Source organism: Ostrea edulis, chromosome 2 (assembly GCF_947568905.1).
Source record: "Ostrea edulis chromosome 2, xbOstEdul1.1, whole genome shotgun sequence".
Lineage (NCBI taxonomy): Eukaryota > Metazoa > Mollusca > Bivalvia > Ostreida > Ostreidae > Ostrea > Ostrea edulis.
This window is the reverse complement of record NC_079165.1, coordinates 89529967-89544672: the sequence shown is the minus strand read 5'-3', so window position 1 is coordinate 89544672 and position 14706 is coordinate 89529967. Positions and strand designations below refer to the sequence as shown.

Here is a 14706-nt window from a genome sequence, read left to right as displayed (position 1 = left end):
CATGATCATAGAAATGGTTTCATTATATTATCATTAATGCCAATAAATCTCAACAAAATCCCTACTATTTTCAGGATTTTGTCCCACAAGTCTCATACAAAAAAAACCACCTTATATCTTATATGCTCAATTTAATATCTGAAACTAATTGATGAACAGATATTTGAAAGAGTAAACCAACATTGAGATATGCAGACACTTTTTAAATCTACCTTGCCTAACAAATAGACCCAGCTCTTCTTACACGTGGTAGAGGTGCTCCCCAACACAAAGAAGAACAGAAAATCAGGGCAAAACAGTGTCATGAGAAAAATGAATTTTCTAAAATTCTGCATTAAAAATTATGGGAACTAAACACAGACACAAGAAAATATCTCTACTTTCAAATTAAAAAATAACTTCATGATCCTACTTGTAATTCTAATTCATCAGACAATCCTCTTAATTTTCTGTCCGCAACAATTCAAAATTCAATGTATTTCTGTCACATTTCCGACAAGAATCCTACACACCCTCAACATACTACTACACCTAAAGAACAACCAAGTTTTGTATTGCTTTAAAAGCCTTTCATTTTGTGTACAAAATGTATCATTTCATGTAATAAACATTTTTTGTGTACAAAGTATGGGACAACTACATAGAAAGCTTTTGTTTCGCGAAAGACTCGTATCATTCTGTATCAAAAGCATGCAACTTATAACATAAATTGAATCATTGAATGATATTGAAAAACTTTTGTAAAGACAAAACAATTTAAATTTTTGCTCTTTGATAATGAAATCTGTATCATATAAAAATTCTTAATTGCTCCTTATTTCACAATCAAAGCACTTTCAACAGAAAATTTTCATCATTTTATAAGCAGGTCAAAATGTGGAACAGTACCACCAAAATCAGACTAACATGAATCATAGATTAATACGGAAAATGAGGATGTAAGGACATGAATTACGATGAATGACGGTAAGTAAAATGTGGCACGTACACGTTATACTCAGAAACCTGTACTCATTCAAACCAATATACTTCTTGTTCCTTTATTACTTTTTCAGCAACCAACATACTACATATACTAACATATATTTTATCTATGCTTAATGATGCAGACATATACATAAGAAGATTAGGCAGATTTCTTAAATCAATTAAACAGCAATTACTTGTGACCAAAAAAGCAATATAATGTAACCAAATTCTTCAATAATTCAAAACCACAATATCAGCAATAACAATCTCCGGTGTTCCAAGAAAAAGAGGAAATTTGGTTTTGTTTCCATGCATGATATTTTTCTAACTTCCCAGTACCGAAAACTACAAGTCGTAATTTCAGGAAGAAAGAATGTGTATGGTACACAAAGGGCAGCAAATGGATACATATACAATATAAATCTATCATCAAATAAGTGATAAATGAATAACTGAATTTGAAATAAATGAATCAATCTAATACCAAAATATTTTAAAAATATGTATGTAAACAAAAAAATAAATTCAACCAAAGTAATTCAAGGAATGAATGGATAAATTTGAAATAAATATTTAGAACGGGGCCAAAGCATGTGAATCGTTTCGAAGCAGAAATCATTTTCTTTCCTGTAAAAGTGTTTTGTTTCGCGTTAGAAATGTTTCGTCCATATGGACAATGTAAAAAGCATTTCATTATGAGAGAGAAGCATGTAACCAGTGTAGTAGTACATTTCAGAGCCTATATTGGGTTATTCGTTGTGGTACTTGCCTGGCATGCAGATGCAACGGAACATTCCAGCCAGGTCCAAACACGTTCCCTCATTGTGGCAGGGATTGGACAGACATTCGTTGATGTTGGATTCACATCTCGGGCCCGTGTACCCCACAACACAATCACACTTAAATGCCCCGGGTGTGTTCACACAGGTTCCTCCATGTTCACATGGTGATACAGAACCTAAAATAGACAGCATGAAAACATAGCATCAAATAGTGGAGAAAATAACATGAAAACAAGATGTATACCAGCACTAACAAACGGAATAGACAAAAGAACAAAACATGAAAACAAGATGTATACCAGCACTAAAAAACAGAATAGACAAAAGAACAAAACACAGTGTGCGAAATTAACCATGGACCGATAGACAATGTCTATAGAAAATCGAGTCGGTCTATAACAATCAAAATAGCTATAGACCGACTTGTCTATAGGAATTCTGAGTAAAAAACTGGTTCCCCACTGCTTATTAAACATATGAGAAATGGGACCAGTTTATATGTAGTATGCTGATGTTTCTGTTCACCCATCAGCTGTAATAAAATGTTCCACAATGTAATTACAAATCATTCGAATCAGATTATTCCATTTTCAACGGGGGTGGGGTGGGGTGTGAGTGTGTGTGTGTGTGTGTGTGTGTGTTGTTCAACTTGATATTTACTTCAATGTACGCCATTTTCGTGCAAATTCAGAATGTCCTTTTTGAACGGTTTTAAAAATATGTGGAAGGGGGTGCACGCACTTGAATCAAACAGAAAGCAGTCGGTACAACAAGTTCCAGCAAGGCTAAAGTCGCAGAAAATCATGAGAAAATGAAACGTAGTAAATGTGACTTAGATGAAGAATCAGGCAGTGAAACTGAGCTGGAAAAAAATGAAAAAGAAAACGAAATTCTAATTGAAAAGCTTGACGTGCATGAAATTGAAAAAGGATGTAATTAAACTATGAACAAATTACCAAACCGAATTTGTGTTTATTATTTATTTTTAGATAACAATGAATATTGCATAATAAATTTTGGTCTATAGGAATTTGTTGTGGTCTATAGGAAATAAAATGACTATGGACCGAAAGTCTATAGGACTTTAAAGTTAGTTTCGCACACTGAAAACATTATTTTTAAAGATAACAGTGTGAAAATTATTTCAATATCTCATACATACTGTATGTGCAACACACACCATCAAGGTTACACATTTCTTAGAACTACAAGATTTTGGGGGAGGAAGGGGGGGGGGGGGAGGGGAGGGAGGGGCTGTATGCAATGCACACCCCCACTTTATAATGGATAATTTTACTTATAAAAGTGTGTGCACTAAACACAAGAAATCAGAGAGGAAAGTCTTGAACTGTAGTTGTGGATAAACTCTGAGCGTGATTTATTTGAAACACACATACTCCATGAACAAATACTCCTTGGATACCTCCTTCTTTTGAATCTGCATACCTTTTTCAACAATCCTGTCTGTTCCAACTGAATTCTAATCAGAACATGCTGCCTATACCAATCCAGTACAATTAGTCAAAATTCTTTATTCATATTCATTTCATTTCCACCACTTGATTTATTGATAGGTTAAAGATGGCTTTAATGATGGAATCAAACAGACGCGTCACATATAAATGAAATAACTCAGAATCTTCTCACATGGGATTCCAATGCGAGTTGTTCCGAGTGCTGTAAACATTTATATATAGATGCTAGTGGCTACACAGTGCACACCTGATAAACCGGCCAGACTTATACAGAAATACTGTCAATAACATGGTATGCTTTACTTTCTGTTTCCTACCTGGACTACATTCATCTATGTCCGTCAAACAATCAGCAGCCTTCCAACCAGAGACACACTGACAATTCATATCACGATTCTGAGCCAGTACCACATCACCAATATCTTCAGGTATCTCATTTTCTGAACACGATTTAAAAATGTGTAGACAAGTTTCATAGCTTGGTCCATGGATTAGCACAGTAAGTATATACAGACCAAGCCAGAGTAGATGTCAGGATTTATGGGGAAGTTTCTGTAGCTGAGGGAAAGAGTATTGCCCCTTGGTGAGTACAGAACTTGGAACAATGGCTTAGAGATAGGAAAGTGTACTCACTTTCATGGCATTCATTTACATCCACAGAACAGTCACTGCCAGTCCAGCCTCGTTTACATGAGCAGATGGGGTCTCCATTAATAGGGGAGGTCTCACAACTAGCCCCCTCATGGCAGGGGCTACTTGTGCATGCATCCTCCAGATGGCATCGCAGGCCTGAGTAAAAGAATTTAAGCAGAGGATCAAAGTCATGCAGTGACATGCAGAAATTATGCAAGCCAAGTTTTCAGGTTTTACAAAGTAGAACTAGATTTCTTCATCAAGTAGGAATTTCATGCAATTTTAGAGCATAGTATAGCTTGTATCACCAGATAATATGAGCAATCTTTAGTTCGGAGCAATCTGTACATACAATTTGGCACCAAACTTAGAATACATGCTTTCATATAAATACATCATCTTTTTTCAGGATGCTATTTTTTATTCCAATCATGTCTGGTTACACAAATGATTCACTCACATGTGTGTACAGTAGAACTCGGTTTCTTTGTTATAATTATTATTCCTGTATCCGTGCTCATACTAAATGATTTTACTGTACACACATCTGATATTTTTCTCATATCAACAAGAAGAAAGTTAGATATTTCAAAATAAAAGCCATCGTGACATTCAAGTATCTGTCACAATTCATTATTTACATTATTCAATGAAAATCAACTTTGTAAAATCATCAGTTACTTCCCTTTAATGGATTTGACTGCCACGAGCAATTGATAAAATCATCATTACTTCTACAAAAGCTTATGTTGGTAATTTTTTTATAGCTGAGTACGTATTTTGACTTCATGTTACCTGTCTTTCCGTGGGGGCATTCACAGTAGTATGATCCGACTTTATCGTGACACGTCCCGCCGTTATAACACGGATTGTCCTTACAGTCGTCAATGTTCCTGCTGCAGTCATGACCAGTCCAGCCGTTGACACAGATACAGGTGTAATTCCCAACTGGGCGGTTCAAACAAGTAGCTCCGTTTTTACATATATTGGGGTAAATGCGACATTCATCAACATCCTTCTCACAAAATTGTCCTACAAATGAAATCAGTAATATTTTACAATTTAACCAAATTTAAAAAAAAAAAAAAAAATCATTTATATCCTTCCACAAAATTCTGCAAAAAAATTAACTAAAGAGGGCTGATTAGAAAGTTTTGAGACTATAATGCCAGCATGAAAATACTCTCTTGAGATACATTATCTCTCAATCTCATATTAACTACTTCATATGATTAATTTCATAAAAATCAATTAAGACATCCTATGATTGTTCCATAAAATGTCAAAATTCACTTTTGCCAGTTCTAGAGGTTTTCATGGTAGTTTGTTTGAAGAATATTCATAAGTTTTGAAGTGAAAATGACACCAAATAATCAACATTCCACCAAAACTTCATAGAGTTGTATACAAAATATACTGGAGAATATTCAAGAGAAATACACACGAGTGTGCAGATTGAACCATCACGATAAACATGTTATGATCATTCATGGTTCATCCCTGACAGCAGAAAAGCTGTGTCCTTGGACTCAGACCAATGCATCATATTACGTATTTTTCTGCACCCTATATATCTAACGTAGACTGTCGATCACAAAGAATTGAAAATGCCCCTCATAAACTCTTTTATGGTTCATTATCAAGGGTATCTTAGCACCAAAGCTGAGCTTACAGAAGTTTATGACATTATAAACATTAAATCATCTTTGAAAAACTGAGATAGACATTTAGGGATCTGCACATTTACATTTCTTCAAATTTGAAATAAATTTTCAATGCTAGTACCAAACCTTTTTTATCAACCCTTTTAGAAGATAACATTTTTTGACAATGACTGATGATGTTCTCTCCACACTCTTTATCTGAGATATCATACCTCCTTACTAACAGAATTAGTGATTACTTCTGATGCTTAAACAATTAGTTTCAAAATCTAATAGAAACTTTTCATCATTTTAGAAGCAGGTCAAAAGGTGGAACAGTACCACCAAAATCAGACTAACATGAATCATAGATTAATACGGAAAATGAGGCTATAAGGACATGAATTACGATGAATGACGGTAAGTAAAATGTGGCATGTACACGTTATACTCAGAAACCTGTACTCATTCGAAGCAATATACTTCCTTGTTCCTTTTATTACTTCTTCAACTTGCAACCTACATATAATAACATACATTTTCTCTATGCTTGATGATGTAGACATATAAGAGTTTGGACAAATTCTCTTCAAACAAACTTCTCAGAATAAATAAACAGCAATAACTTGTGAGGAAAAAAAGCTCAACTAAATTCTTTAGTAATTCAAAACTATCCAAAATAATGAAACATGATAACTTCAATGAAAATGTACAAATCCTAATTAGGATATAAAGAACTAGAGAGGCATTGTGATTCACAAGGTCCATGTTCACATCATTATCTACTTCAGTTCAGTCATCATAGTCAAAGACTGTCATGATCATAAAGGAATGGGACTTTTTCTACTTAAACTGAGAGTCGTGTCCTGAATACAAGATGTTACAATTTATCACCCATACAGAGAACAAGAAAATCCGACCAATACCACAGCCAAGACATGGTCACATGACCCCATATCAACCAGCCATAATTTGGAGGAAATGGCACTTGGAACGTTTGACAAGTCATTGGACCAATAGGAACCTAAATGACCTCGTCATTGTTGTAAATGTATTGTGGACTGTGGGAGAATTCACAAAAAATGACCAAAATCTTCCCCACTTCTCTTTGCTTTCTGCACAATGCGTTCGGTAATTTGTACAAATAAGACTTTTTAAAATGTTCTATGCAGAACATTGTCTGGCTATTTTACATCTACAATACTATTCTCTGTTCACACAATTTTACCAATATTTCCTCAGTCTCCACGATTCATTTTGTGGGCTGTTTATTTGTTCTTTCTTCACCTGAAGGCTCGGTTTTGTTACAATGACCTATTTGGAATCTTCTCACACTTAAGCCAGTTTTTTAATCTTCACCTGAGGAGAGCACCTGCCCCTTTTGTAGGGAGGTTTTAGAAGAAGTCAGACACTTCTTTTTCATTGATGCTCTGACACAAAAAGCCTCTCCCTGATCAAGTATTCAGAAATATACCTCAATCAATATTTCAAAGCTGCAAGTATTATAGGACTAGCGAACAAATTATGGCATTCCTCGCTGATATTATTCAAATTATTCTTAAATAAATTTCAGTTCCTGCCCTAGAGATTGCTAATCCTTGACATCGCATTGACCACACTGGGACACCACCAGAAGCAAGTCCATTATATCTAGAGCTTATAAGAACATGCAACTCGTGCTTTTGTGACAACATAAACAATGATAAAATAATGTTTTCTGAAATGAGAATGGCATTAGCCATGCCCTGTCCAGTTGTGGACTGTCAGTCTTGTAATCATAAATGTCAGTGAAACAGATGACGACAGTCGGTTGTTTAGTCTTCAAAGAGTCTAAGCCTCATTGATATACTCAGGCATCTATCTCCCATTGTCACAACCACTTCCTAATTCACAGTTAGTCTTTGTGATCTAAATATTACCCAAATTTTATCTGTCCATAAAGAGAGAATATATCATACTGACCAAAACAGGAACTCCAATCAACCAAAGTCACATACTAATGTTCTGTTCACATGGAGAATTTAATTCGCATTTAACATAAGTTAATGCACATTAAATCTGAACCGTGGAGGTTTTAATACACATTAGTTTACTTGGAATTAAAATTTACATTGCATCTTTAATGCGCATTAAATTCACTTCCCATTAGCTCCCCATAAACGCAAAGTGAAGCTAATGTGGACAAAATGTAGACAAATGCGTAATGGCAAATTTGGGTTTTTTCGTGCATCATATCCATGGTCAACTATATATATTTTTGCTATTTTTGAGCAAAAAACTAATTAAAATCATATTAATCACAAAAAACCACATACAAAACACTGTCATTATAGATTTGTGCTCTGCATAGGCATACTAAATAATACTTGTACAGATACTCTTCATATAGCCTGGAAGTCATTTCACAAAAAAATCAAAAGACTTGCCAGTCATATTTGAAAAATATTTCTTTTTCATTTATTTAGACTTACTTCTACTATTTCCTGTTAATTCGGAAATGCATACAAATTTAGTTTACTTCGCATTACCACTGTGTGAACACTATCTAATTTCAATCAATATAATGCGCATTTTTTTACTTTGCATTAAATTCAATACAAAGAAAAATTTAGTGTGCATCCATGTGAACAGGGCATAAATTTCAAGAGAGATATAATTTTACCTTCTTCAAGAATCTTTCCTGGTTTTCCTAGAGCTAATGTAATTATTTTATAAGAAGCATTCAAAACTGCAAACCATACATATGGTGTTTTTCTTCATAAACTGCACACGTCCATTGTTTCTTGAATTCAATATCTTCTTTTAGATTTTGTCACATAGTATTCACGGAGTACTTTCTAGTACTGATGGACTAGTATTAACTGAGTAGTTTCTAGTACTGATGGACTAGTATTAACAGAGTACTTTCTAGTACTGATGGACTAGTATTAACAGAGTAGTTTCTAGTACTGATGGATTTGTTTCAACAGAGTAGTTTCTAGTACTGATGGACTAGTATTAACAGAGTAGTTTCTAGTACTGATGGACTAGTATTAACAGAGTACTTTCTAGTACTGGATAGACTAGTATTAACAGAGTAGTTTCAAGTACTGATGGACTTGTTTCAACAGAGTAGTTTCTAGTACTAATGGATTTGTATTAACAGAGTACTTTCTAGTACTGATTGACTACATTGTATTAACTGAGTAGTGTTTAGTACTGATGGACATGCATTGTATTAACTGAGTAGTTTTTAATACTGATGGACTTGCATTGTGTTCACTGAGTCATTTCTAGTACTGATGGACATGCATTGTGTTAACTGAGTAGTTTTTAGTACTGATGGACATGCATTGTATTAACTGAGTAGTTTCTAGTACTGATGGATTTGTAGTGGACTTACCAGTTAGGGTTGGTGGACACCTGCACATGTACGAGTTGACTTGGTCCACACAAGTCGACCCATTAGCACACCGACTGTTCACACAATCGTCTACATTGGTCTCGCAGTGCATACCCTGGAAACCTGAAATTACAAAACATATTAAATCTATGAATCAAAACATACATAAAAATATCCAGTCCTTTTTTTTTAATTAACCAACTCACCCTATATACTAACTTAATTATCCCAACTCTCCGCTAGCTTGCCTCCAATGTTAAAATTGAAAGGCAAACTAACTAAGAATATTTAATTACTTTATAAGCCAATAAAAATTGCCCTTCATCTATCTCCTTATACTAACTCAAGGCAAGATATTACAAAGCTTTAGATTTGGAATAATTAATAAATATGACAATATTATGAATGCTGGGGGGTGGGGGTGTGTTACATAGTTACTTGTATATTTCACTGTTGTTTTTATAATGATTATCATATTACAATATCTCACTCTGAAGGTCATCCTTGTGAAGGCGTTAGTTGTGGTGACAGAATCATGTTCATATTTGTTTCCTGGTAGATTGCTCAAAATGGATTTTAATTTGTGATTTTTTATTTCCACCAACAAAACCACATATTTATTACCTAATCATTTCGAAAATGATGAGTTGCATTACAGCAAATCAACTATTTTTCAAGGTTTAATAAAAATGGAGCATCTTTGAGGACAGAGCACACTATGTTTGTTTGGGTTATTTTCAAGCTGAAGAGCTTGATGTTCCAAACAGTATGACATTGTGATTAACTATAAGCATGTCCTATCATATACACAGTATATGTGACGTAATTTCACTTTGTTCTGGTGCACAGGTATACATAATGAAGACCTTTTATCATAAGTTTGTATTTTCTTTTAAAGCTATCATTTCAATCGGTAAGGACAGTGACATACTAACAGGTGAATGTTGGAATAGCGTATGAAATATAGTGCAAAATTAAATGGGAGATTTCAAAAGCAATAAAATTAATAAACCTGAAGATTGGAACATAAAGGAATTCATCAAAACAACTTAAATGTAAGAATCAATGAACATAACCTAAATCATATTAAGCTAAGGCCAATCAAGGGGCAGGTTAGTATACAAAATTTTAATGATGGGGAAAGCTGACAAACATTTGGACAAATAGACTGTTGGTGAATCAGTTGGAGTGAACTGGTAAAAAGTTGGGGCAATTTGGTAATGGGGTGAGTAGGTAAAGGGGCAAGTTGACAGTTGTTCCTCTAATGTGTCTCTTTTTACTTAAGGTGAGGGTTCAATCCGTGACAATTATTGTATAATGGAACTATGCATAACATTTTGTTCTGGGTAGTTTCAACATGCATTACTATACACAAGCAGGTGCTCGGTTACCAGTAGACTTCTAACCTTTATAACAAGGCTATTTTGCAAACCAAATACTCCCCTAAAGTAGCACCGGATTTTTTTCACAAAATCTCATTATCTCTGTAATAGCTGCAATTTGTTGTAGTTTGGTAGCTTTAATCAATTTAGGAATCAAATTAGTTCATCTCATTATCAAACAATGGGGGGCCATTTAACCTTTCTTCCTAATTTTGAGAATTACAGGGCTATACACCGTCCTGAAATCGGCAAATTCATTTCCCACCACAATACTAGTGGTTTCCTACCAAGGACTTTGTAGAAATTCGTATATAACACCAGACAGGGGCACAATTGATTTTTAAATTGTGAGTTCCCAGGGGAAAGGTGGGACTGTTTGTCAAACACCTCGTTTTCACACATTACAAATGTTCAAATGGAAACTTATTTCCTTCATTTATACATAATGGATCAATTACACATAGTTTGTCCAAAATTTGAACAAATACTGGCTATTTCTTTCCATTTATTGGCAAATAAATACACTGGAGGAGAAGAGGCTTTCACTGCCCGACGTGACACAATGAAAAAGAAAGTCGGGTAATTATGAAAGTCGACATGTTGAAATCTCCAGACACTTTACTGGGACTATCAAATTGATTGCTATTTTAATACAATAAAACAACCACAAAAATCTTGAATAATTCACCAGAAATCTTTGTCAGGCTTCAGCAGAGAGATACAGACATTCAAAATGTTCACCTCTAATTCCCAACTTCCTACCCATGTTTGTTTTACCAGAGACTCGTAGATACCCATCATCTCCCAGGACTCATTAATCACGTCCAATATCCCTATAAAGCCATTCTCTACCTTAACCTAAATTATCTTGACTGTTCAGAATTTGTCCATAACAACCAAAATTAATCAACTGCACATAAATATAAAAGAAAACCCTTATTTATAAATTTTTATTTTAAAAAACCCACTATTTAAAAAAAAAAAAAGGTTCATTTTACCATAACTGGATTATTATTCTGTAATTTCTTTCTCAATACAAACTAGTCAACTAACTAAAAATCATTTCAAGAGATGTGTTTTCATTTAATCATCTGGCCTACTGCAATGAAGTGCCCTAAACAGGAATTAAAGTCTATTTTTACTGCAAACCTAAACAATATGTTTATAACTGTTTCATGGAAGCATGCTGAGAAATCCAAGACTGATCTTTAAACTTTGTTGTATATTTAAGTAGTTCTGTAAGCAGCTTACGCTGGCCTTATCCCCAGTAGAACTGTTCACAGCTTAGTACTATGGGCATTACTAAACACTGCAGTTAACCCTCACAATATAGTGCTACAGATTTAGTCTAGACAATAAGAAATGTACAAGCTTTTCCTTTCCAAGTTATGAATTTCACGTACAATTTTTTTTACGAGCCGGCTTAATCACCCGCACATTTGAATCATTGTTCATTAATCGTTCTTTGAGCGCCGATCTTTTTAGTGATTTGTTTTAAGTGACTGTGACATTCATCTCCTTTCCTCGATGAAATAATCTGGGCTATACTGATTTTAATCACTGCAAGAAAAGAAACTTTATTATTTCCTCTGAGAAAATTTTACTCTAAGGGATTTACTGGTGATCAACAATCAAAGGAAAAATTAATCATTAATTATTGTGTAATTTACAATTCGGTTTTTCTTTTATTTTACCATGAGAAATACAACTGACTTAAAGTAACATTTCTATTGTGAAACCTCAGCAAATCTCAATCTGAAGGAGGAAAAAAACTCATGCCAACTTCTAGGTCAAAAATACTTTATGGGTAATTAGAAGTTAATGGACAACTTCCCTTCAAACCCTTGTTACCAAATTTAAAACCAACCCTCAAGTTCTCAAGCAGAAAATAGCATACGTATCAACAAATTCAGATGCAAATATTGTTTTTCATTTACAAAAAACTTAAACCTCTCTTACATCAAAGTACACCCATTCACATCTCTCAATTTGAAAATGAGTATCCTCACTTTTTGCACGTACATATTTGCCCTATGCTGCACACAACCAAATACCCATTTTCTTCATTAAAATATTTGTACAAATCATACTCTATCATGATAAAGACCATTTTTTCCATTGTACTATGCATTTTAGCACTGAAATTTGTTTGGGGCATTTGTTTTTGAAAGTCAAGAAAAAAGTGTTGAAGAACAAGAAAACAAATGTATGACTTCTTTCATTGGATAATTGACAAATGAATATAATACTAGGCCCTTTCAAAAGACTAAAATCAGTTATTTTCCCCTGGGTTTTTTTTCCATCCACTTCCCATTTTCTAGAAACCTTGGGTACTTATTAGAACAAATACGACGCATGGAAATGGGTACAAGCAACCCAGGAACCAGGAACCAAGCACCAACCAAGCACAAAAACTAGATTGTCAGAAACTGCTAATTTCATATCAATATTTATACAATCTGGTCATATCATTCACTATACTTCATAACACCAATGACACCTTTAGCAAATTTCATAAACACCTGTCAGTTCATGTAAACTGGAAAAAAGACCTTCAAAATCTAAACTCAAACAGCTGTACTTTTCCTTAAACTTTCACACGGATTTTGTCAAGGTTTTCTTTTTTATTTTGATGCTCAGGTTAGGAGCAGTGCTGTTCTTTATTGAATTTTTTTTTTTAATTCATACCATACTCCAAGAAATGTGTTTAAATTCATAATTCTCAAATGATAAAACTTTGTACTGCATGATCAAGCAAAGTTTGAATAAAATTCATTGTTTACTGTTTGCAACATATAGGGTAGATATTTCTTGTGTCAGATAAAATCATAGTGTTGTCTGTCCTTGTGAAACTTTTCAGGTTATGTCAGAAATTCACACAATTGATTTTCCTTTCTTTCAGATTTAACAATTTAGAAACTTGTTCAAACATTGATTACAAGTACCTGATCTGAAATTTGACATCTCGTTGACCTGTCATTTTTCATTGGTGATACTTGTACACCAAACTGTTCACTAACATAATGATAACGCTTTTATAATCTTTTTACGAAAAAGGTTTCTTTTTAGTTGGGTTTTTTTCCCTTCTTTTTCTCTCTCCATTTTTTGTTTTGGAGATGGGGATTACAATTAGAACTGCCCCCTGCAGGAGTCCTTCAAGTTTTCATTTTTAACATATCTGGCAACCCACAACTTTTAGGGTGTGGATAGTTTAAGGTATACCTTCTTTAAAAATCATTTTTCAAAACAGAGATAAACCATGAATAACAGTTTAACATTTAATTCCTTTAACAAAATATTTCATATTCATAGAATTTCAAGTATACTCCAAAACACTTTTCAACTTACAACATGTATTATGAGAGCAATGTTTTGAGTATGGATAAAATAATTGAAGTAGGTGGCAAAATGCAAATGAACTATGAACATGAACTATAAATGAATATTTTTGTAGGCCTCTGCAAAAACCACCCCTCCTTAAACTGACCATTGCTGGACCCTGGCAAAGCAAGTTCAGTGCAATAAACCATGCGTCTGTCACACTTGTAGTCCATTAATCTGACAGCTTCATGTTGTAATTGGTAGTAGCAATCTATTTTATATGTCAATTTATTCCTAATATATTGGCATACTGATGTAAAATAACATCTTTTGTATTATTATACTTAGAGGGTCTGGCTAAGTACCTGCATGACTTATGTGAGCGACAAGAAACAAGAAGAAGTCTTTTTTCAATCAGACAGCTGACTTCTTCACTGAATTAAATACAATAACACTTGCTCACACTGCTTCCCTGGGGCTTCCACAGCCATTTATATACCCTATTGTTGTGACATAACACATTTACCCATACTGGACACTCCCCAAACAGAGGCACCCCATGCCTTATCTAGCTGCATCCTCAAGATCAGCCCAGTAGTGTTGACACATAGCATATGACCATTGTGGCTGTCCAGCACTCACTGGGTTCCATTCTTGTCCATACTTCGAGGAGGACTCAATGTATCTAATTATCATGTCCTTATAACTACTTCATGTCTTCTTTGAAAAAAGAAAATTGGTCTTTGAAGACTTTCACCTGTGTGATTGCCTCCATGTTGTACAAGGAGTCTACACCCATTGTGTGGTAGACACTGGGTGTATCATGTGGCTACAAAAGTATGTGTAGGTAGGGCATACCTTTCATGCAAATTCAGTGAGGTAGAGTTTTGATTACTTTCGTTATCGGTTTTCATGCCAGATCTCCCCCACCAGATAACCAGTTCATAAGAGATGACCCCTAGCGATTAAAACTCCTTTTGAAAATAGCCCTTTGTTCTAACCTTTTACTTGAATATTTCTGATAAGGCCAAATAAAACAAAGTACTTAACCAACAACAAAGATAAACAAAAACATTCATAAAACACAATTTACAAGTGTCAGGGGGCCCCTAAGTCAAT

General features: G+C 34.3%; 1 protein-coding gene across 5 annotated transcripts in view; it reads right to left on the bottom strand.

The window, feature by feature from the left end:
• The window catches only part of LOC125678882 (neurogenic locus notch homolog protein 1-like), a 58082-nt gene that overhangs the window by 15590 nt on the left and 27786 nt on the right, over window positions 1–14706 (bottom strand). For 2 of the 5 annotated variants that reach the window (XM_048917652.2, XM_056155389.1), the window contains 4 exons: window positions 8885–9007; window positions 4655–4891; window positions 3544–3666; window positions 1739–1927 (listed from right to left, as the gene is read on the bottom strand). In XM_048917652.2, the coding sequence (XP_048773609.2) occupies window positions 1739–1927; window positions 3544–3666; window positions 4655–4891; window positions 8885–9007 (672 nt within the window). Of the gene's footprint in view, window positions 1–1738; window positions 1928–3543; window positions 3667–3859; window positions 4016–4654; window positions 4892–8884; window positions 9008–14706 lie in introns of all 5 variants that reach the window. The other 3 variants (XM_048917651.2, XM_048917654.2, XM_048917653.2) reach the window with 2 other exon arrangements.